Here is a 21,994-nt window from a genome sequence, read left to right on the forward strand (position 1 = left end):
CATCAAGACACCACAGCTCCCTCATCCGAAACCCCTAGACCTCCCTAGGACATACATCATCCAGAGGATAAAGTAGAAAACCGTAACTGGGGTTCTGACCCACTGCTGTGGACAGTGGACACCTGTCAAAAGGGAGGCTGAGATAAAGTATCAGCCCTCTGCCTTTGTGTACCAAACATCTGCACACTGATTTGTTTTTTGGCTCAATAGTCTCTAGGGCAAGACTCCCTAGTAACCATTTGGCTTTGACACTGGCTCCAATCTCCTAGATGAGAAAATCTCAGTGCAAAGAGTGGGGCCTGGGATGACAATAATTTGTTAAGAGACAGGCCAAGCAATAGTGTCGGGTGAGCCTAAATCAGCCTGGAAGCACTACCAGTGTTTGAACACAGATCTGTAAAGCTGGGTCCTAGCCATCAAAATGTATATGGCTTGGGGAACCTGACAAGGGTTCTCTTCCTGTCAGAACTGCATGAAGAAGACATCTAGAGTCACCACCCACCCCAAGACACTGAAGGAGAGCCTTTGTAGGGCCTAAGAACAATCACAACCAGACAAAAGAGGGCAAAGAACCAAGAATACTGAGATTAAGCACATTTGAGCCTCTGCCTCAAAACAAGTGTGGAAACTGGATGACTTCTGCCATTTTCAGTTACATAACACTTCAGTGTTTAAAGCCTGTTTAATCTGGGCTTTTTTCTTTTTAAAAGATTTATTTATGTATTCACCATTGCCCTCTTCAGACACACCAGAAGAGGGTATCAGACTCCATTGCAGATGGTTGTGAGCCACCATGTGGTTGCTGGGAATTGAACTCAGGACCTCTGGAAGATTAGTCAGTGCTCTTAACCGCTGAGCCATCTCTCCAGCCCTGATCTGAGTTTTCTGATCTTTACATCCAATATCAATTAGACACAATGAAGTCACTTACCTCAAAGATATTCAGTTAAGACCCACTCACTCACTGTCCTACCATGACTTCAGATGCTAAAGAGATGCCTACAGAGTCCTATTCTTCACAATTTTTGGCTCACCCCAACCAACCTTTCCCAAATAAACAGGTTCAAAACTGCAAAGCACATTATTCAGAAGTTTTTAATAAACAACTTCATTATAAAAACTTTTTTTTTGAAAATTAATTCTGTAAAACATTGAAAAAAATCTACTTTAACAAAGATATGCCCTGTGCATTTTCTAATGGCACTTATATTTTACAATTAAAAACCTTGTTTTATATAAAGCCAAAAATACTCCAAGAGGTTATTCACTGTGTTTACAAAGTGCTAGAAGGTTTTTGTCTTGTATTTTTTCTTTCTTTAAATAATCTGGCATTAAGAAAGAGTGGCTCTAGAGCTTCAACCAACTGGAAGTGAGGGAGGGTGTGAATAGCGTTCAGGAATTCTAGTGCCAGACATGCGGAGTGCGCACGGGAGAACTGGTGGAGGACGCCAAGTAACATCTGAAGCAAGTTGATAGAACAACTCCACACAGTCCAAGGTTAAACAGTGAACACCCTTTCCACACCACAGACCCCACTCTCCAGTGGTCAAAGTCACAGCCACTTCCTTCCACAGCAGGTTCAGAGCTCCAGGAGAGGCCAGGGTGAAGTCACAGAGAAATCTGGACTTTTCTGGCCAACACCTACCTAAGGCAAAGTTTTTTTATTACATAAATATCCTTGTTAAAAAGCAAAATATTGATCCTGTATAATACAACCTGTTTTTTTTTCCTGTTTTTTTGTTTTTTTTTTTTGTTTTTTTAATTGTGGAGAAGGGGTAGAGAAAACAGCTACCAAAAAGGGAAGGGGAAACTTAAAGGCTACTAAGGGAGGCTTAGGGGATTTCAACTTGGGACAATATCTACGAGCAAAAAGCAATCACACCTGCTTCCCAGATTTGCATTAACAAAACACCATGTAAAGTTGGGGAAAGACACACTGGTGCACCTTTCCCTGCCTCTCACCTGTTTAAGATGGTGCTAGGATCCTGAGCCGACACCTGGGCATGTTAGTCTCTGGCCACTGACAAGCTGCTGTGCAGGCTGAGAGGTGCTGTCCCCTTGCAGTCAGTTCATTGCTGACAGGCTCAAGGACATGGCAAGGAAAGGGACACCATTCTTTTCTGGTCCCTGATTGGTCTGTGCCACATGCCATGGCTCCTGTCCTGGGCATATGCCCCTATGGCTCTCTTGGCCTTATAAGGGGTAAATGAGTTTGGGCACCAAGTACAGAATAAAATTATTCCTATCCTTTTAACAACTGGCCAAAAAGGCTCTTTTGGGTGGTAGGTTGGGGAAAGGTTTAAGAAGCTGCAGGGTGGTTTGTGGTCCAAAAATTGAAGGCAGATAACCAGCAAAGTTCACAGTGACAGGAAAAGTCCTTAGAGTGAAGACACTGAATAAAGTGGAAAAGCAGGAAGGATGGTTAAGAAAAGACAACAAGGAAAGATTAGAGGTGGGAACAAGGCCCCATTAAATGATCTACAATAGGTGCTCTGCTCTCCTATGAGCACCATGGGAAGGATAAGCTCAGGAGGACAGGTCTTCTCAAACAGCCCAGAATGCTATTATTCTGTGGCTGGAGGCTACTGGCTTCTGAAACTGAGGCTATAGGGAGGTGGTAGGAAGGGCAGAGGGGGGCCTGGGTCTAGTGAAGACCAAACACAAGGAGAATGGCAGCATGAGTCCCACTTGGATTCTCACATGCCACTTCCTGTAATACGAGTCCCAACAACATGCATAGCATGCAGGAGATGGTTGCGTACCAAGGTAGACGCTTTTAAAAATAAACCTTAATTAGTCCCTGGGACTCATTGAAACTAATCTTTAGAAGCAAATCACATAGTCTGATTCCAATCCTGTCAGACATATTTATATCCAGTTGTTTTTTTTAAAAAGGTATTCCAAGCTACCTTACTTAAATCAAAACATGCTCATTCACTCCACATTGCTTCCATACAAGGGCCAGGGAGATAAACTGAAGGCTTTCACCTCAAACAAGGAGTACTGGCCTGGGCTGAAGCAGGAGTCCAGGTCTTGGACCTGCACAGTTCCCAACAATAAACTGAAGTGAATCTAGACAGAAGGGAGAGGCAGGGAAGAACTGGTGGGAGATTGAGGCAGTTCCTAGGTAGTCTGTCCTGAAACCCTAGTGGAGAAGCCAGCAAAAGGCACCACTAACACAAGTGCCCAGGTTGCTGGCTACATCTGTAGGAGTTAACAGTAAAGAGGTAGAAGTGTGTTTCTGAATCAGAGAGGTGTCTCAAAAGGTCCCACAATGGTGGTCCCTGAGCTGCCTCCCTTCCATGCATGGGACAAACCCATGTAGAACCGAGATGAAATGGGTTAGGAATTGTTCAGCTGCTTCTGGGCAAGGGCTGTGCTGTCTGTGGCAGGGAGCTCCAAGTCAGCAGAAGAACTAGTAATTTCTTGCAAGAAACATCGCTAGATACTAGGGGCAACTGGGGGGGACCATGATGGGTGGGAGGTCCTCAATGGAGAGCAAAGACAACAATGCACCATGCCCAGAGTCCATGGGGACTGCAAAGCAGAGAAGGGGGAAAGGGACAACGGGTAAGAACATTTTGGTATGAGAGGCAACAATGATTTGATAGATTAGGACTCAACTATCTGCCCAATCCTAACTTTCTAGAAACTCTTCTTCCAACAGTTACATCATGTCCTGGAAAAGGACAAGCAGAAGGAAAACAAACGCAGGGCTCATCCCTCTCCTCTGCTATCCAGCCCAAAGCCCAGAACCCCTCCTTCCAAGACGAATAACAGCTCATGATGTCCAGGGTGGGGTTAGGGACTGAGGAAATGGTGGATATGGGATGCCTTTCATTTCTTCCCCTCTCCAGTTCAGGAGGACGAAGGTGTCATGATGTACTTGGAGAAAACCCAAATTGCAGATCTGTGAGAAAGCAGCTCCAGACTTCTTGCCTATCTCCTGTGGACACTGCCATGGAAGGCAGGAATAGAAGCAGTCATGGAAGATGGCAGAAACTGAAGCAGTCCAAAGTCAGTTTATTTCCCCACGGGGGAAAAATGTGACCTCAAGTGAAGAGAAGTCAGCAAGACCCGACTCCGCCTTGTAAACAGGGCTCCAGTTAACACCAGGTACCAAGTGGTTCAGGCTGGTGGCAACTGAAATGGACTGGTGGGAATGGATTCACGGTGTGTAAACAGTGTTCACTGCAATCACTCTAAGGCTAACAGTGTGGCGAGGGAGGTGAAATGGTGTGTCGGAGGTGAATGTGTAAACGGTACCGTTGCTGGACAACACTGACTGAGGTGGAGCTGTGGGTAGAGTGGGGTAGGATGGCTGAGAACAGAGGCCTTCTTTCCTGCCTGGTGGTTAGAAGCAGGTGAGAGTCAAGGGACCCCCCACAGCAGGGACTCAACAGGCAACTGCTGGAAGGTCTGCAGGTTGGGACCAGAAGGCGGGCATCTTAGGCTATTTCTCTTGAGGTCATATAAGGTGAAACCCTCTGTCTCCAAGAGGCTTCCCCTTCTCCAGACTGAAGGTGTTTCTGACACTTTGGAGAGGCAGAGGGCTAAATATAGCTCCCAGTTCAGATCAAAAAATAAAAGTAAAAATACCTGAAAGTCCTATGATAGATTGTTCACGGGGCTGGGTTCAAGGATCCCTCTAGATTGATCCTGGAGACTGAACCCCCAAACCAAGTGCTCCATATACACTAGAATTTTCTTTTTGAACCCAGCTCTGAAAGCTCAGCTGCCTTCATGGGGGAGGTGGACGGGGTGGGTACTTAGGCTCCCTGGCAGAAGCAAAAAACTGAGTTGGGGGACCTTCATGGGGGCTATTGGAATGCTTGGTGGAAACGAGGCAGGGTGGTGGTGCTCAGGCCAGAGGTGAAGACAGGAGGCAAGGAGTGCAGAGGCCCAAAGTTCAGGGGTCCTCCAGCTCCAGCGGAATCTTGAGGCTGACCCTGCAAAGTGGTGAGCAAAGGCTGTGCCTCAGCTTGGGAATAGCCCATGACCAAGCTTCCCGTGGCCCCTGGTGGGTTACATGGTGGTAGGTTGAGCGGAAGAAAGCCCAGTAAGTGGGAGAAGTCCACATTAGCAGCGCAGAGGGCCTCAGAGAGGTTGGCGGGACTCTTGGTGAGCAGTGCTTCATCTAGGAGGGCTGCAGCTGCCGCCGGCTGAGGTGAGGCGGGCTGAGGTTCAGCCGATGAGAGAGACAGGCTTCCAGGAAGCTCTGCCAGAAAACTATCCACCTCCACTTTGGGCAGTTTGTCGGGCAAGTATGAGGTAGATCCAAGCTGGTATTTTGGAGGGAGCTGAGCTGAGGAGGAGATAGGAGAAGATTCCAGAGGATAACTCATACCCATGGGCAGTGTGTTGTGCACCAGGGAGTGTGGCATGCCCGCACTGGGCATGGTAGGGATGTGGGCACCATACATACCCATGGGCAACATGCCAGGAAAGGCCTTGGCCCCCATCACGTCCCGGGAGGCCATGCAAAGCACAGGGCTCAGCTCTTCTTTTACACTGACTGTAGAGCTGCAACTGAGTAAGCCTAACATATCTACTGGCTCTGTCTTGATCTTGAGCAGTTCCTGTGAGTGGCTCTTCTTGACATGACGTGTCAGGTGATCCTTGCGGCCAAACCTCTGGGCACAGTACTGACACAGGAAGTCCTTACGACCTGTGTGCACCACTAGGTGCCGTCGAACATCCTTCCGAGTATAAAACCGCCGGTCACAGTGGTCACAGGGGTGCTTCTTCTCCTTAGCACCTCCTGCTACCCGGCGTGAGTGAGCCTTCAGGTGCTCCAATAGGGCCTGGGTACTCTCAAAGGTCTGCAGGCATACCTTGCAGCTGAGATCACCACTGCTGGCAGCATGCATAGCCAGGTGGCGACGGTATCCCAGCTTTGTATTATAATTCTTACCACACTCGGAGCAGTGGAGGGCCTCTTTGTTGGGATCATGGGTCTGCAAGTGGTTCCGCAGATGGTCCTTTCGGTGAAACATCTTGTCACAGTACATGCACTGGTGAGGTTTCTGGGCTGAGTGGGTGGCCATGTGCCTGTGAGTAGGAATGTAAGATGGAGAGAAAGCTGAAAGAGGGGAAGTTCAAAAGGGCTAACTAGACAACCAGATGTCTATTAACAGGAAGCTACATATGAAATCTTCAATAAAGTAATTGCAACAGAATCTCATATTAACGATATTTTACCAATATCCCTTTAAAAATCATATATGTACTGTTATTCTTGGCAGCACTGGTCTTTTTTTTCTTTCTTTTTTTTTTTTTTTAAGATTTCTTTATTTTATGTATGAGTACAATTATAGCTGTTTTCAGACACACCAAAACAGGGTATCAGATACTATTACAAATGGTTGTGAGCCACCATGTGGTTGCTGAGAATTGAACTCAGGACATTTGGAAGAACAGTCAGTGCTCTTAACCCCTGAGCCACCTCTCCAGCCCAGCACTGGTCTTAATAGCAAAAAAATTACGAACCATCTAAATTTACTAATAAGAACTGTTACATAATTGCTAAGTCTGTACTATGACTCCAGCATTGAAGAGTTGAGCTTTATGTGCGCCTTCAGAGAATAAGCTTCTTAGAGACATAAAGAGAAAAAGGAATAGTACACAAAGAATAGTATTCTCTACATAAAATTTATTTGCTTTTGTGTGCTTACAAATAAGAACCTGACATCACTGGAAATCTGAGGGGTTGGGGCAGAACTGGACAGCTTATTAATGGACTTGATGGGAAACTTTCATTAGAAACCCTTTAATACCTTTTGAATTCTGAGTCATGTGCATGATTTCCTCTTCAAAAGTTTACATGTAATTTTTTTTTAAATGATACAATAAAGGGAAAAGTGAAATACAAAATGTATGTAAACTTCCTGATCTGGAACAAGTTCCCAAGAAATACAAGGCCAAGTCAAAAAGGAAGTTCAACAGTGCATGTAATACAATCCCCTTTGAAAACCAAAGGGAGAATACACATTTGAATGTCTACAGGATTCACAAGAAATGAATCCACCTTTGGGAGAGGAACAGCAGTGTTGGGTGTGAGGACAATCCATCTTTCACTGCAGGCCCATTTGTATGACTTGCTTAGTTCCTACTGACCCTTAGCTCACATGCTCCTGTTTGGTTGGAAAGCAGTTCAGAGCCCAGGAACTAGCTTCATAATTCTGTATACATTCAGAATCAACTCACCAAGACTTTAAGGCCCACTATTTGCCAAGCTATGGGTGAGCTGTTATTAACCTTGTTCTCTAGTTAAGGGCAGGAAGCATCAGATAGCCCTACACATCAGTCAGTCAGTGGCAGAGGCTGTATTTAAACACTGACCCTCTTGAGACAGTACATCATAGCTGTGTTTAGTTCCCCATGACCTTTTCTATACACAGAATCACCTTGTGTTACGTGTGTTCATGTTTATGAGGGTTTCTGTCAACCTCCTGAGACATGCCAACAGGATAGCATGTGAAAGGTGGTACCAAAGAACCCACCTGTTTTCTTCATTTTGCAGGTAAAAAAAAATAAGGCCCAAATATGTTCAGAAACTCAACAAAGATCACAAGTAAATTCTGTCAGGGCTCTTGCCTCTTGGACCAGGAATTTTCTGGCCGCTTCGAACTGGTGCTCAGACCACTACTAAGAAAGTCCAAGAGGATGTCCCTGACCAGGGTCCCCTAAGATATAGAAGCACACAGAATCAACTCATTCCTATGTTCACACAACTGTCCTGAGGGATATCCTGGCCTCTATATAACCCGATGCCTAGCTCGGTTCCTTCCTATCAACTGTTTTTCAGATGAGGCACTGGGGCTCTTTCTGTGGTCATCTCATTTTATTTACATATTTACTGTCTGTCTCCACTATTGAGAAAGTACACTCAAAGTTTTTACCTGTGTGTAAAAACAAACAATGACACCCCTATCCTCCTTGCTCACTATTTGTCCCAATGAGCACTGTGGCTGGTACATAGCAGGAGATTAATATAAAAGAGAAATGAATGGCTAGATGCACCAGGTTAGTCTACCTTATTTGATGAGGGCAAGCAGGTTCCTGTACAGAAAAGGCAGGGGATCAGGTCCTTTCCCTAGCAAAGCTGCTCTTATCCGCCTTAACAAGGGCTTTTACATTCTCTTTCACTTTAAGTAAGGGTTCTTAGGCTTACAAATTTCAGGAAAGGAGCTGCCCCACAGAACAGCAGGGACTCTACAGAGACAGAAGCAATCATCTGATTAGTAGGCTGAGTCAACAGAAGGGGACCAACAAACTCTGTGATCCTGGCTAAGGCAGGAGAGCCACAGCTTTAAAATGGACAGACTAGACCAGAGGATCTCCTTTCCCCCCTAACTTCTGGCTAAGATTCTGATAATCTGCCTGACAGGAATAGAGAAAGCTGTACTGAAAAATGTTCAGTCTAATTTGTTCATAGCTAGTTTATACTATACTCATCAGATTCCAGTGTCTCAATAAAAATGCCACCATTATTTGAGAGAATGAGGCGGGAGCTTTTAGAATTCTAGGCTAATTTGGGCTACACAAGAACTCCTGTTTCAAGACAGACAAACACTATTTTTGTTTGCTTGCTGTTCAAAAACAATCTCTTTATTACATTTGTGTGTACATACATGTGTTTAAGGCCAGAGGGCAACGTGCAGAAGTCAGTTCTCTCCTTCCACCACATAGATCCCAGGGTCAGGCTTGGCAACAAGCACCCCGACCCACTAAGCCAGCTCATTAGGCTCTAGGTGTTTCTGGTTTTGTTTTTAAACGAAGTCTCACTCAGAAACCCAAGCTAGCTTTAAATTCATGTTATTCTTCTGCCTCAGCCTTGTATAGGATTATAGGCATGAGCTTCCATATCCAGCTAACCACTATTATTTAGTAAGTGACTTCAAATGGTTAGAGTTCATAGTATACTTACAGGACAACTTTACCATTCACTCTCAGTGGAGTCTGGTTGTGAGCTCTGGGAACCTGGGGACTGAAAAAGGAATGGGAGTGTCACCTACCTATACAGCTTGTACTTGGAGGCAAAAGCCTTGCCACAGTGCAGCTGAGGACAGCTATACGGTCTCTGCTCTGGATGGGGAAGGCTGTGTGGCCTTAGCTTCTCCCCATTTGAGAATGGTGTCCCCGAGATTTCACATTGGCACTTCACTTGACTCTCTGCCTCCCGGCCCCGAGGCCTGGGAACTAGTTTCCAGCCCACTTCCTCCTCCTGCTTTGCATCTTGAATCCAGGGAGGGACGCTGGTGAAAAATGTGGTCATGGCAAGGCTAATGGCAAAAGGCCATGTTATGCAGAAAGCCTCCCCATCAGTTCACATGGGCTCTCTGCTCAGTCACAGTCTCCAACGCAGCCTTCAGAAAACAGTCTCTTCACCTGAAACATCAGAGCAGCTGGTGTTAGAAAGCCCTGTACCAAGAGGCTCTGCTACCAGACAGCTCCCAAGCCTACACCCAGCCCTCTCCTCCCACTTAGAAGTGGTGTGGCTTTCCAACCAGCACTTGCATCCCTGACCTGCTTCCTTACTTACAAAACAAACACTACTTCTAAAAGTAATGATATCTGGAGGCGAATGCAGCCATGCAATAAAGCTGCCAAGGGTGCTTGGTGCTTACCAGGGCTCAGTGGGTGTTATTACTAGTAACTCTAGGCTAGAAGAGACAAGGTAATCTGAGGAACTAAAGCTCAAAACACTACACTTTCTTTTCACTTTTATATCCTTTCCACAAAGCCCAGGTAGCTTTTTTCCTCCTCCTTACCTTAGCTCCTTTATCTGCTTTCTACTATTCCCTTCACCGAAGCACTAAAGGAACAATAATGTATCCAAAAGGCAACAGAGTGACCTTTACTAGGAAATTCAGACCTAAGAGCCAGGCCCTGTCCCACACGTATTTCTTAGCAGAACACTAACATCGGGAGGTTCTTTCTGGGAAAGGGACAGTGGCCTCCCAGAATTTTCCCTAAACTAGTGCTGGTCCCACCCTGACCTCTATCACTTTTTTGGATCCTTTGTTCTCCAGGCCCAGCTTTACCAAAGGCACAGTTGCTTGTTGTTTTAAACCACAAAAACTCAAAGTGCTTTGTGGTCATCCTACAGATTCTGAGGGCACAGAGACACTTTTCTACTAGAGACAGATTCTTGGATTTGAATTTAAGTCTTTTGTCATCTGATGATTATTCTCTAAGGGCTTGTACTTTGTTTATTTCACTTCCATAACCTAAACCTAACATCAAGAGAAGGAATCTCAACTTTCTTTTAGATGAGTAAACTACTCACTAAACTTGAGTTGATTCTCGGGGGTTTAACTTATATACCCAGAAGTTCTAGTTTAAACTGGGTTCATCACCCTCCAGTGAAACGAGCCAAAACAAAGCCTGACCCTTCCTCTTGTTGGCAAAAGGAGAGGAAGACAGCAACAGTGACACTACTCCTTCCTGACAATAATTCAGAGACAACCACCTCGTATTCAGATATGAGGCTTTTTCATGTGAAGAGAGCAATGATGGTGTATCTGGGAATTGGCTACAAGAATCTGGGGAGAGCTTCAACTGCACAAACTAGCTGTAGGCCATGGAATGCTTGCTCAGCTAATTAGCACCTGCTGCTCACAGAGACCATTCATCCAACAGACTGGCCATGAACGAGATGATAGTATCAGCGGGTTCATGCCCCAGAGAGCTTTGCTCATCATAACATGAGCTACATCCTGTTCAGGAACCATTCCTTTTGTTGAAGAAACACTGCAGTGTAATATGACAAACATTTCCCCATCACAAGTAGGGATTTGCCTAGAAAGATCTGTATAAATCATGTACTAGGAAGGGCAAGAAATCACTGAAACTAGACTCATTTGAGCCTTTTAGTTATGCTGGTATATCTGCCTGCTCCCTATACACCTCAAAGGCCTCTGATGGCTGGTTTTCATTGTTCAAATTCCCCCATTCTATGCAAGGGTAGAATTACCTGTTTATAGTAACAGCGATTACTATATACCTTGGAACTGGGTAGACTGAGCTCTGAGTATGCATATCTAGTTTAGAGAGAATTTCTCCTACCTTCAAAAAGCCAAATTCTGCTCCAATTTCATATCTGAATAACGCATCTCAGCCTCTGGAAGTTGGGAATGGCAGCTGGAGGAAATCAAGTCACATAACTCTGGTTGATTCGAGAGGGGAGCCTAACTCTGGAAATTCCGCACAAACTCAGAAAGAGAATGGTACATCCCCTCCTCCCACACGTCCACCTCATCTGTTCTGTTGAACATGCACAAACAAGACACAGCAGTTTAGCATGCTGCTACTGAAAGAGTGAGTAATGGGCTTCTAGGAAACAGGCTGCTAGTGGCTAAGAGGTCATGAGGATGCAGATAGAACCAGAGGAAGAAGGTGAGCACCATGTGCTCTTGATCAGCATTAATGAGGCTATGGCTTTAAAAGAAAAAAGCCACCACCTTCAGCCTACTCCCCTTGGCCTCTGAAAAAGCACAGCAAGATCCTTACCTACAATCAGTGGCCAGCAAGCTGCTGAGCAGCCACCGTTGCTGGCGTTACCTAGAAACCTTTTGGGGATCTAGTGTCACTTTGTGTCCATTGTCTGCATATTTCTTTGATCCAGAAAACCTCCTGGATTTGACTCATACAATCAGACCTATTCCTTCAGACTTCTTGTCAAAACTGTGAAAGAATTTTGCTTCTCTTTCAAAGCTGTTCTTCTGGTCTCACACTCTAACCGTAGCTATGGAGAAGCTGACAGAACCTGTTTCCATAAAACAAACACAATCCCTCCCAGTTACTGGTATAACTCGGTGTATTTTCAGCCCAAGAGTCTTCTGGCATCTGATCTGAAGGGGGAGGCAGCACGGAAAGAACCTTGGACTTGGTATCAGAAGAGCCACCAGTCACTGGCTGTGAAACCACAGGCAGGTTACTTAATTTCTCTGAATTTCACTCTTTTCAATTTCTAGAGATTCATTCTCTTAACTTGTAAAAGGTATCGTTGAGAGTGACATAAAATGTGAACACACGGAACTCACGAGGGCCACATCTCTGCTGCCACTCTTCACAGTGCTAAGTATAACTTCTTTCTCCCTCTTAGTGTTACTTCTCATGCCTCAGAGTCAGTTTCCTTCCCTTCCCAACATCTCAGAACTCAGCCTTCCTCTTTTCCCTCAGTGCTAACCCTCAGTACAAACACAAGTCCTTTACCCTCCTGGGCCAGAGTTTTCTTTTGCCAGGATCATCACTTTACTACACCTTCTTCTATCATAGCTCCATATCCAAAGTAAAAGTGCTTGCTCAATACATTGTATGGCCTTTGGAAGCTCCTGTCTATCGTCTGTAGTGCTGTGATGTAGGCTGCCCTCTGATGAAACTATAGCTTTTATGGTGTTACATCATCTCTATAGAAACTGTGTTCTTTCTCCATTATTAGCCTGTTTCCTCATCTGTAAAGCTAAAAATACTTACCTCACAGTCTGGTTGTAAGGATTATTTTAGTCAAGTATGCAAAAAGCTCAGCGATGGCTTTGGCCTACTCTAAGTAATCAGCAAAAGAAAGCTATTATCTTGGTCTTTGTACTGAGATGTATGTTCACACCTTCTGCTACCACAGTCCAGTTTTCCCGACTCTCCCCATCAAATACTGTTAAGCTAGACGGCCCACTCTGCAGCGAAGAAAGGGTTAATCTCTGAGTGTTCTTAACTAAAGAGACCCACAGAGGATTAACAGCTCCACTTCAGTGACTACCCTAAAATAGCTTTTATCCCTCCTGCCCAAGAGCTACTTGGGGATCTGAAGAACTCAATTCAACACCTGCCTAGGAGGAACACACCCAGAAAGGTTCTTGGAGGTGGAATCTACCCTCAAAAGAACTTAAAATAGCAACTGGGAAATTATAAATAGCATTAAAGGGGAAAAGAAAACAAAACAGGCCTTGACCTGGGCAAGAGAAACAAATCCAAGGCATACTGGTTGGCTGGAAAACAGCAAGAAGGAAAGGAGGAATGGGAAGAGCTGCCCACTTCCCAAGGCCAGCACACACACACACACACAACACTCCCGGAATGGTGGGAGAATTAAATTACAGGGAGGCCTGAGCGTCTCAATGACTTGCATCATTCCAAGAAACATCAAACAGGATTAACAGGGGTAGGATTTACTCTCTGGCTGGTAGTTCTTCTGTCAGTGTAGATGGGCCTCTTTGGAGTCCCTTTGATTCCCTATTTCCTCAGATTCCCGCTGCCTCCCACCCCTGGGGAGGCCTTGAGCAAATGGCTGCAACTCATTCCAGTCTCATTTTCACTAACCACTCCTCCCCAACTTAGCAGCCTTTTCCTCAGGAGGAGAAGGTTAGAAACCCAAGGCCAGACTTATCACAGCCCCAGGCTGACAGGTGGAAAAACACACAAGTCAGGAGTCGGTATGCGTGCAGGTAAAAGCACAACTTCAAACAGCAGCCAGGAACACCGCCCGTCCCTCCACCCCCACCCCCAATCTGTCCCAAGCTGGACCGAAGCATGGGGCTGAAGTTGTAGGAAAACAGTCTGGCTCTTAGGCCAGCAGAAAGACCACCCTATTTTGTGGTGTGAAATGTTAAATTCTCCCCACGATTGGAAGATGGAAGTGGAGAGGAGAGACGGGAATTCAGTAAGTCTAAAATGTCTAACAGGATCGGGGTTGGGAAGAGCAGGCATGCACGGTGAAGAATTACGAGCACGTTACGTGGGTCTCTAAGAGACCACCATGGGAAAGAGATAGGGAGATTCTAAAGGTCGAAAGAGGGCTCCACAGCGAGTTCTCTGAATTTCAAAAGGGTGTAGAAATGGGACCCTCCCGAAGGAAAATGCCTAAAGTTTCCACAGAATGATCTCTGAGAAGAGAACTTCAGGTAGAGCTTTATTTGGGGTTCTTCAGCCCGCGGTACTGCAGAAAAGCCTGAAAGCAGGTTTATGAAAGTCTGGAAAACGAAAGAACTTAGAGCGGACTATTTGGAGCAGGAAAAGGAAGGTTATGTGGGTCGGGGTAGGCGTGTCCGAGGGTGGGAGCAGGTGCAGCTTATCTATGCCCCCCAGACCGCGATCCCGGGGAAGGTTAGCTGCGTGTTATCTGGGTCTCCAGGGAGTCTGGGGGGGGTCCTGACTAGGGGACCCTCAGGCTGAGTTTCCAGGTCTAGGAATGGAGGGAGCCTGAAAGGCTTGTTCCGGTCCCCTGGGCACAGGTCTCAGGACCAAGGAACGTTTTCGTCACCACGGGGCCTATCCAGGGCCCGGCTAGAGCAGAGGGGGCCCCCAGTCAGGGGTGTGGGCGACCGCGCTGGGCGGCCCGAAGTGAGGGGCGCCGCCGCTCCGAGTGCCGGGCGTGTGGGCGCAGCGCGACGGCCTCCCGCCCCGCTCCCCACCATCCCCCAGGACCCTCGCCGGCACTCACTGCGCTCGGGACCCCGCGCTGCGGGCCGGGCCGCGCTCGGGCTCCGCCAGGCCCGCTCAGGCCCCGGTAGTGGCGGCGGTCGGGCCATTGTGCGGTGCATTGTGGGAGCCGCGCGAGCGGGCGCTCGGGTCGTGGAGGGGGCGGTGCCGCGGGCTCTCTATGGTCCCGCCCGCCCGAGGGCTAGAGAGGCCCAGCCGGCGCGCGGGCGGCGCGCGGGGAGCGCTGGGAGCGGGGCGGCCACTCGCGCCTCTTCTTCACCCCCCCTCCCCCGCCTCCCGGTCACGGCGCTCTGGGGCTCTGCCGTCGACATGGGCGCCGCCGCGTGGGCACCGCCACACCTGCTGCTGCGGGCGTCTTTCCCGCTTCTGCTGCTGTTGCTGCCGCTGCCGCTCCGCGGGCGGTCGGCAGGCTCCTGGGACCTGGCCGGTTACCTGCTCTACTGCCCTTGCATGGGTAAGGCCTCCCGAACCCTCTGCTTAAACGGAGAAACTGAGGTCGAGGAGGCGGAGCCACTTCTCTGAGGCGCCCAGACACTTCTCAAGTCCAGGAGAGACCTCTAGAGAGGGGCAGGGCGTGCTCTTCCCTGCCCTACTTGCCTGGGTACAGAGGACCCATTGGTGTTCAACTTGCCATTCGACAGATGGGAGAAGTTAAGTGACTCACTCGAGGTCTGATTAGACTGAGATCAGTAAATGGAGTTTGTAGGGCAAGACTTGCTCTTGTCTCATGGCAGTTCTTGCATTCATTCAGCAAATAATTTATTTATATGGCACTTTTTTTTTGTCCCAGGTGCTGGTTTCTGTGCTGGTGGTGATGAAACAGATAAATCTCATACGAACCTTTATAGATCCTTCATTTTAGGAAGACAGACAATAAAACGTTTTTTTTTTTAAAGTGCGTGCAGAGTTTGTACAAGATGATTAAAACTGGGGTAATAAAAGACAACAAAGGACTCCTAAGAACCAGCCGAGGGATGCAATTTAAATGCAGTAGTGGATCGTCCTCATAAAATCCGTCCCTTCTCTCAACCTTTCAGTAGTTTGCATACCTGACCAAGGCCATGTTTGATGGCCTGACCTTGCAAGATTTGGCTCTACTCTGGTCTTCACACCCCTTCTCCCATGGCCCTCTGGCTACAGCCATGGTAACCTACTTTCTGTTATTCTTCTTGGAAGACCTTCCTCTAATTTCTGCTAACTCTTTCTCATCCTTGAAGTCTCAACATAAGTGTCACCAAAGAGGACTCCATTGACCTCTACTCCTCATTTCCTTAGTCTCCCTGTCACCAAACCTTTTCATTTTTTTTCCTTACAATCATCAAAATCTATAGTAATGAATTTGTTTTCATGTTTAGTGTCTCCTAACCTGAATAAGAATAGAATGCCTTGAGAGCAGAAATCTTATCCTTCTGATTTTATATTGTAATGTCTAGCATAGTACCTGGCACATTGCAGCCTTACAGTGTTTGTGGAATGGATGAATGGATGCCATACTGATGATAGTCAAATGTGGTTTCGTATAACTTCAATCTCAGCACTGGAAGCCAGAGGCAGGTGGAATTCTGTGTGTTTAAGGCCACCCTGATCTTGATCTATCTACATAGAGAATTCCAGAGTAGCCAAAGCTACATAGTGTGACTCTGGCAAAACAAAACAGAACAAACAAAAAACCAGATAGACCTTTGTATTTGAAGCATTCATAGCCTGAATAAACAGCCAAATGCAAAAAGCCAGAAAATGAAAACAAACATGTAAATAACTGAAGATACGGTTATAGCTCAGTGGTAAAGCATTTACCCAGCATGTCTGAGATCCTAGGTTAAATCCCTAGCACATAAATAAATATCCAATCTGATTCACAGCTGTAATTCTATCATGTAGGAGGTAGAGGCAGGAAGAAAGATGGCTACAAGTTCAATGACAGCCTGGTCTACAGAACAAGTTCCAAGACTACACAGACCCTGTCTCAAAAAAAAAAAAAAAAAAAAAAAAAAAATGTAACTCCAACCCATGCTGAGAGGAGGAGGAATGGGTAGGAGTTTTTTAAAGTGTCTTAGCAAATGAAGCATCAGGGTCACCTCTTCATGTGCACATAAGTGGAGACAGGTCAAAGGACACTCCTGGCAAAGATGGCAGGTAGAGGGATTATAGAGCATGTTAGAGAAATAGCATGGACTCTGGGGTGGTGGTGGCAGAAGGACTGAGACCTACAGGGCATCAAATGTCAAACTTGGAAGTCTGGACTTTCTCTTCTGTGCCAGTGTTACTAGCTCAGTGTGTTACTTGGCCTTCCCCAGTCTTGATGCACATCTTTGCCTCAGTGCCCCAGGCTGCCCTACCCACAATGTACCATTTCCAGGGCGCTTTGGGAACCAGGCTGATCACTTCTTGGGCTCCCTGGCATTTGCAAAGCTGCTGAACCGCACCTTGGCTGTACCTCCGTGGATTGAGTACCAACATCACAAGCCTCCCTTCACCAACGTGAGTACTTCTGCTGACCTTGGCCCCTGGCCACCGTTCCTCATGATTGCTGACTTGCCTGACTCCAAGGCCTCTGGGATTTTCCTCTTCTCTACCTAAAACTGTCTTCCTTGAAATAGCAATAACTAGCTTTTTTTTTTTTTTAATCAAACACCTGTCATGTACTGGCATTGTCTGAACACTAGATGAGGGAGGGTTAGCTCATCCTACAGCTAATCCTCAAGGATACCAAGGTTTAGAGAGGTGAAGTAACTTGCCAAAGATTGCACAGCTTGTGGGTAGCAGAACTTGAATTGAACCCCAAGGCTGTCTACTTTAAGAGACTGTCTTGAAACTACAGCCTCTATTTCCAATCCCAGTTCACCCTACCTTACAGATATTCTATTGGTCAGTAATAGGTGACAAGTGCTATTATCAATTTTAAAAGAGAGACTGAGGCATGGGCTAGCTAATAGTATATCAGAGGGACCCGGATAACAGCGTGACTCCTGTGCTGCCTCCTCCTCCCATCAAGGGGCTACCTGGGCATGATATGTGGCCTCTGATATTAGCTTATTCTTTGTGTCTTCCAGTAGCCCTGTGTTCCATTTGTTAACTGTATCCCCAGAGACCTGGATGTAGGAAATTCATATTTAATGAATTGATTTTAAAAATAAGTAGTTAGCAAAATTGAACTTAGTATGAACAAAACATTATATTTCACGCCAATGCCTTTTTTTTGCATAAATTTAATTTCTCTTTTGCATGTATACTTCTTTTTGGAGAGGCTTTCCCCTCCCTGCAGTGCTACAGATTGGATCCATGTTTTATAAATCCTAGGGAAATGCTCTACCAATCTGTACCCCGATCCTGAAAAGCTTGTTGATAGAAGCTGAAACCCAGACTGCAACATAACTTAGCCACTTCCTAATTGTATATCAAGCTACTTAACTTTCTGTGCCTCAGTTTTCTCATCTTTACAATAACCTGGGATGACTGGTTACCTCTCATGGTGACAACTGAATAGGTTACTGACAGTAAATTCCCTGACTGTGCCTCATGCCTTCCTCTTAAAACCAGCTGGGCTCCACAGTGTATAGAAGCCAGGACACAGGAAGTTCCTTGGCTCTGACCTGTTTGGCTTCACTGATAGACTTAGGTATTGCTGACTGGCTGACTTGCCGGCTTGCTGTATCCTCACCCTTTCGGCCAGTTGTCATATTGAGTCTCCACTTGTTTGCTTCCTGTGGGTGTCTCAGCCCATCTCAAGTGAGCTTCCCTTTCCTATAGTGACCGTTCTCACTGAGGTCTCCAGGGACCTCAGAATTGCCAAATCAAGGTTCATTGCTCAAGCTGTGTCTTACCTGACCACCCAGTGGCTCCTGGTCCTATGAGCCTCTCTTCTTCCTAAACTTCCCTTCTCCCCTGGCTTCCAGAGCATAGCTTATTCCTGTTCCAGTTCTGATCTTGGCAAGGTCACATTTTTGTGCCTTGTTTAGGGGCTCCTCTCTTCACCCGTGGTTCTGCTGGTGCATGTCCTCCCTCTGCTTGGTGTTAGCTCTGTGGCTCAGGTGAGTCAGCTGAGCTAGCCTTGTAAAAGGCTGAGTGCATGGTACCCGACACCACTTGAGCACTCAGTGACTAGGAGCTGCCGTTGTTACCATTACCTTGCATTTCTGTGGGCTCCTGTTGACTGGCATGACTTTCACTGTTCTCTTTACACCTCCAGTACACCTCTGGTATAGACCTCACACTCCTGTTTGTTTGTTTGTTTGTTTGTTTTTTCAAGACAGGGTTTCTCTGTGTAGCCCTGGCTGCCCTGGAACTCACTCTGTAGACCAGGCTAGCCTCGAACTCAGAAATCCACCTGCCTCTGCCTCCCAAGTGCTGGGATTAAAGGCTTGCGCCACCACCGCCCGGCAACCTCACACTCCTAATTCACACTTCTAGACACTCAGATCTGCTTAGTTGTCACAGATATCTCGTTTCAGAAAGCTGGACTGAACTTGATGTCTTTGTCCACAGACCTGTGTCACCATCTGCCATTCCAGCCTCAATATGTCCCGTCTCCATTCACCTGGGCACCAAGCTGGGACCCTAGATTTCGTTCTGAGCTCTTAAAGCCCCAGCTTCACCTTCTTTAGCATCTTGTACCTGTCTAGACTATTTCATCCCTCACTTAGATATGTGAGAGGTACATATTAACTCCACACTTAATAAGCTGGGTGTGGTGGCTGATGCCTATAGTTCTGGCACTTGAGGGGGCTGAAGTAGGAAGATTGCTTTGAGCTTAAGTCCAACCTAGGCTACATGGGAATATCTCCAAAAAATTTTTTTGAAATAAACCTAAGTGAATAAATAATACATTCATGAACAAATTCAAGGATCATTCTAGTAGCTTCATAGTTCCCTTCCCTCTTCTAATCTTAACTAATCAGTGCATTCTCTCCTCTCAGCATATAAAGTCTTCAAAAGAAGGCAGACCTTGCCAGATGGTGTGAAGGCCTCGATGTCTAGCACTTGGAGGGTGAGGCCGGCTGGAACTACAGACAAGTACGAGGCTAGCTAGGGCTGTATAATAAGACTATATCTCTTAAAAAGTTCCTGTTTGGTTTCAGAAATGCTATTCTCCACTCCCACGCTCCCAGACTTTAGCTTGAGAGTGTGCAGCAGCACAGCAGAGGCCTTGAGAAATCCTGCTGAGTAAAGAAGCCAGCTTAAAACACAGATGCCTAAACCTCCGCAGTTCTGCAACCTCCGTACTGCACCTGAGCTACTAGGATCTGCTTGGGACTCCAGAGACTATTCCATGGTGTTCTAAGAATATATTTAATCTTTTTGTTTTGTTTGGTTTGGTTTTGCTTTTGTGTGTAGTTTTTGTGTGTGTGTGTGTGTATGTGTATGGTTTTGGTGGTGGTGGTGGTGGTGTTTTTTTGTTTTGGTTTGGCTTTTTTTTTTTTTTTTTTTTTTTTTTTTTCTGAGACAGGAGTTCTCTATATAGCCCTGGGTGTCCTGGAACTGTCTCTGTAAACCAAATTGGCCTGTAACTCAGAGATCCACTTTCCTCTGCCTCCCAAGTACTGGGATTAAAGACATGGGACACCATTGCCCAGCCAGTTTTAGGTGGGTTTTTTGTTTTGTTTTGTTGTTTTTGGGTTGGGTTGGCTTTTTTTTTTTTTTTTTTTTTGAGATAGTTCATGTAACCCAGACTGACTTCAGATTTGCTGTATAGGTGTGAATGACTTTGAATCCCTGGTCCGTCTGCCTCTGTCTCCAAAATGCCAGGATTTCAGGCATGTACCTCACCTGACTGACTCAGAAGTTTTAAAAAATGTAAGAAATTGTGATGATGAGTATAGCCATCATCTCTGAGCCTGCCTGACTAGGAGTGGTCCTCATGAACATATTCTTCTCCTGATTGCTTCATCATTTCTATGTTCATTTTCTTTTCTTATTTTTCTTTTCTGAGACAGAAGTTTATGAAGTACAGGTTGGCCTCAAACTCCTGCCCTATCACCACCATCTCCAAGTGGATTACATGCATGCACCACTGTGCATGCCTTTCTGAGCACATGCATGCTTTTCTGTTAGGAAAAGAAACAAAGCATTGCAGGTAAAGTCAATGAGAAGTCTGCTAACTCTGGTCTCTCTCTCTCCTGGACTGTGTGATATGACCCCTACTTCTTTCCTGTGCTTCCACTAAGTCACTGATTGCTGTCCACATCTCCTGTAGAAAGTACCTGAGCCTCCACAGAGGGAGCACGTCACCCTGTGGGTATGGGCCCCAAGTAGCTGCTCCAAAGCTACAACTTCTCCTAGTAGCTCAGTGTTCTGCATTTGTTCCATTGGTTTATAGATAATCAGGCACTTTGAACACCAGAGATTCTGCTGTTTGTTTTTGAGCTGGAAGATGGTTTCTCTCTGTTTTTGCCCCAACTTGGCTTGTGCCTGCGGAACAGGGGTGAAGCCTAACGCCGCCACTTTGTTAGGCAGGCATTCTACCTCTGAGCTCTATCCAAAGCCCACTAACAGGTCTCTTATATCACATAGTCTGGGTCTTGGAGTTTACTGTTTCTAGAAACAAGAATACAGTGGAGACCTGGACCCTTCCTTTTTCTCCTGTAGCTCCATGTGTCCTACCAAAAGTACTTCAAACTGGAGCCTCTCCAAGCCTACCATCGGGTTGTGAGCCTAGAGGACTTCATGGAAAATCTGGCACCCTCCCACTGGCCCCCTGAGAAGCGGGTGGCATACTGCTTTGAGGTAGCAGCCCAACGAAGTCCTGATAAGAAGACATGTCCCATGAAGGTAGATCCTGTTCTGTGCCCTCTAGGCCCTTGAGATTACATGGTGGCAATATGTGGAGAAGATGGGGATTCTCTGTTTCTGGCACTTGTTAGCAGTGTCACCTTTTGTGTACTGTGCTTCTCTGAGCTATGTTTCTAGCTGGCTCATAGAGAGTAGGCTGTATGTAATAGCACCTTGGAGCTGAGGTGCTGTCAGAAATAGTAACTGATGCTCGAAGAACAGTGATGCTAGCAGCTGGGTACACATTTACTCCCTTACTCCTCACACTGTGAAGGAGGTGCTGATGATGTCCTTACAGGATAGAGAAGACTTGGGTGTAACTTGGCTTACTGTCCACTCTCTTAACTTGAATATTCTCCTCCTTCTCAGCAGGTAGATGAGGAGGTGCCATGGATCATGGATAATTAGTAGAAATTTGTGCATTTCTGGTACTTTGTGACTATGATATACCCCAACTATCTTTTGAGACAAGTGATAGAAAAGCTATAAATTTTGAGAAAAGACCTAGTTTGTGTCCCCGAACTGCCCTTACCAGCTGTCTGACCTTGGGCACATATCTTACCTTCTATGAGTCTAGTTTCATCTTGTAAAGTAGTATGCTGCATCAGCCTCTTAAAGCTCTAGTTCAGTGGTTCTCAACCTATGGGTTGCCTTTGGGTGTCAAATGACTCTTTCACAGGGGTCACCTAAAACCGTCAGAAAACATAGATATTTACATTATAATTCATAACAATAGCAAAATTACAGTTAATGAAAACAACTTTATGGTTGGGAGTCACCACAACAT

At 46.1% G+C, this 21,994-nt stretch overlaps 2 protein-coding genes and 1 long non-coding RNA gene across 5 annotated transcripts in view; 2 read left to right on the forward strand and 1 right to left on the reverse strand.

The window, feature by feature from the left end:
- Window positions 1-1,717: 1,717 nt before the first annotated feature.
- Window positions 1,718-14,530, reverse strand: Plagl2 (PLAG1 like zinc finger 2). Of its 2 annotated transcripts, none has more exons than XM_028774912.1 (3): window positions 14,441-14,530; window positions 9,018-9,390; window positions 1,718-6,051 (listed from the first exon to the last, which is right to left on the reverse strand). In XM_028774912.1, the coding sequence occupies exons 2-3, from the start codon at window positions 9,275-9,277 to the stop codon at window positions 4,821-4,823; spliced, it is 1,491 nt and encodes a 496-aa protein (XP_028630745.1). In that variant the 5' UTR covers window positions 9,278-9,390; window positions 14,441-14,530; the 3' UTR covers window positions 1,718-4,820. The 2 variants fall into 2 exon arrangements, with proteins under 2 accessions (XP_028630745.1, XP_028630746.1); XM_028774913.1 differs by lacking the exon at window positions 14,441-14,530 and adding an exon at window positions 11,071-11,754.
- A 218-nt stretch (window positions 14,531-14,748) lies between these two features.
- Pofut1 (protein O-fucosyltransferase 1) overlaps window positions 14,749-21,994 on the forward strand; it is a 28,258-nt gene continuing 21,012 nt past the window's right edge. For both annotated transcript variants that reach the window (XM_028774910.1, XM_028774911.1), the window contains exons 1-3: window positions 14,749-14,893; window positions 16,799-16,920; window positions 21,025-21,207. In XM_028774910.1, the coding sequence (XP_028630743.1) occupies window positions 14,749-14,893; window positions 16,799-16,920; window positions 21,025-21,207 (450 nt within the window). The remainder of the gene's footprint in view (window positions 14,894-16,798; window positions 16,921-21,024; window positions 21,208-21,994) is intronic.
- LOC114627221 lies at window positions 18,732-19,749 on the forward strand. Its single transcript, XR_003712348.1, has 2 exons — window positions 18,732-19,426; window positions 19,518-19,749. It is a non-coding gene; the product is annotated as an uncharacterized LOC114627221 (long non-coding RNA).

The sequence above is a fragment of the Grammomys surdaster genome, unplaced genomic scaffold (genome assembly GCF_004785775.1).
Source record: "Grammomys surdaster isolate TR1022 unplaced genomic scaffold, NIH_TR_1.0 251, whole genome shotgun sequence".
Lineage (NCBI taxonomy): Eukaryota > Metazoa > Chordata > Mammalia > Rodentia > Muridae > Grammomys > Grammomys surdaster.

What these genes read in the sequence shown, in the direction of transcription:
- Plagl2 (XM_028774912.1), bottom strand. Translation starts at nt 9,277, where the DNA reads ATGACCACATTTTTCACCAGCGTCCCTCCCTGGATTCAAGATGCAAAG. An exon ending in TCCAAGTACAAGCTGTATAG is followed by an intron (nt 6,052 to 9,017) that starts GTAGGTGACACT and finishes TCCTACTCACAG; the next exon opens with GCACATGGCCACCCACTCAG.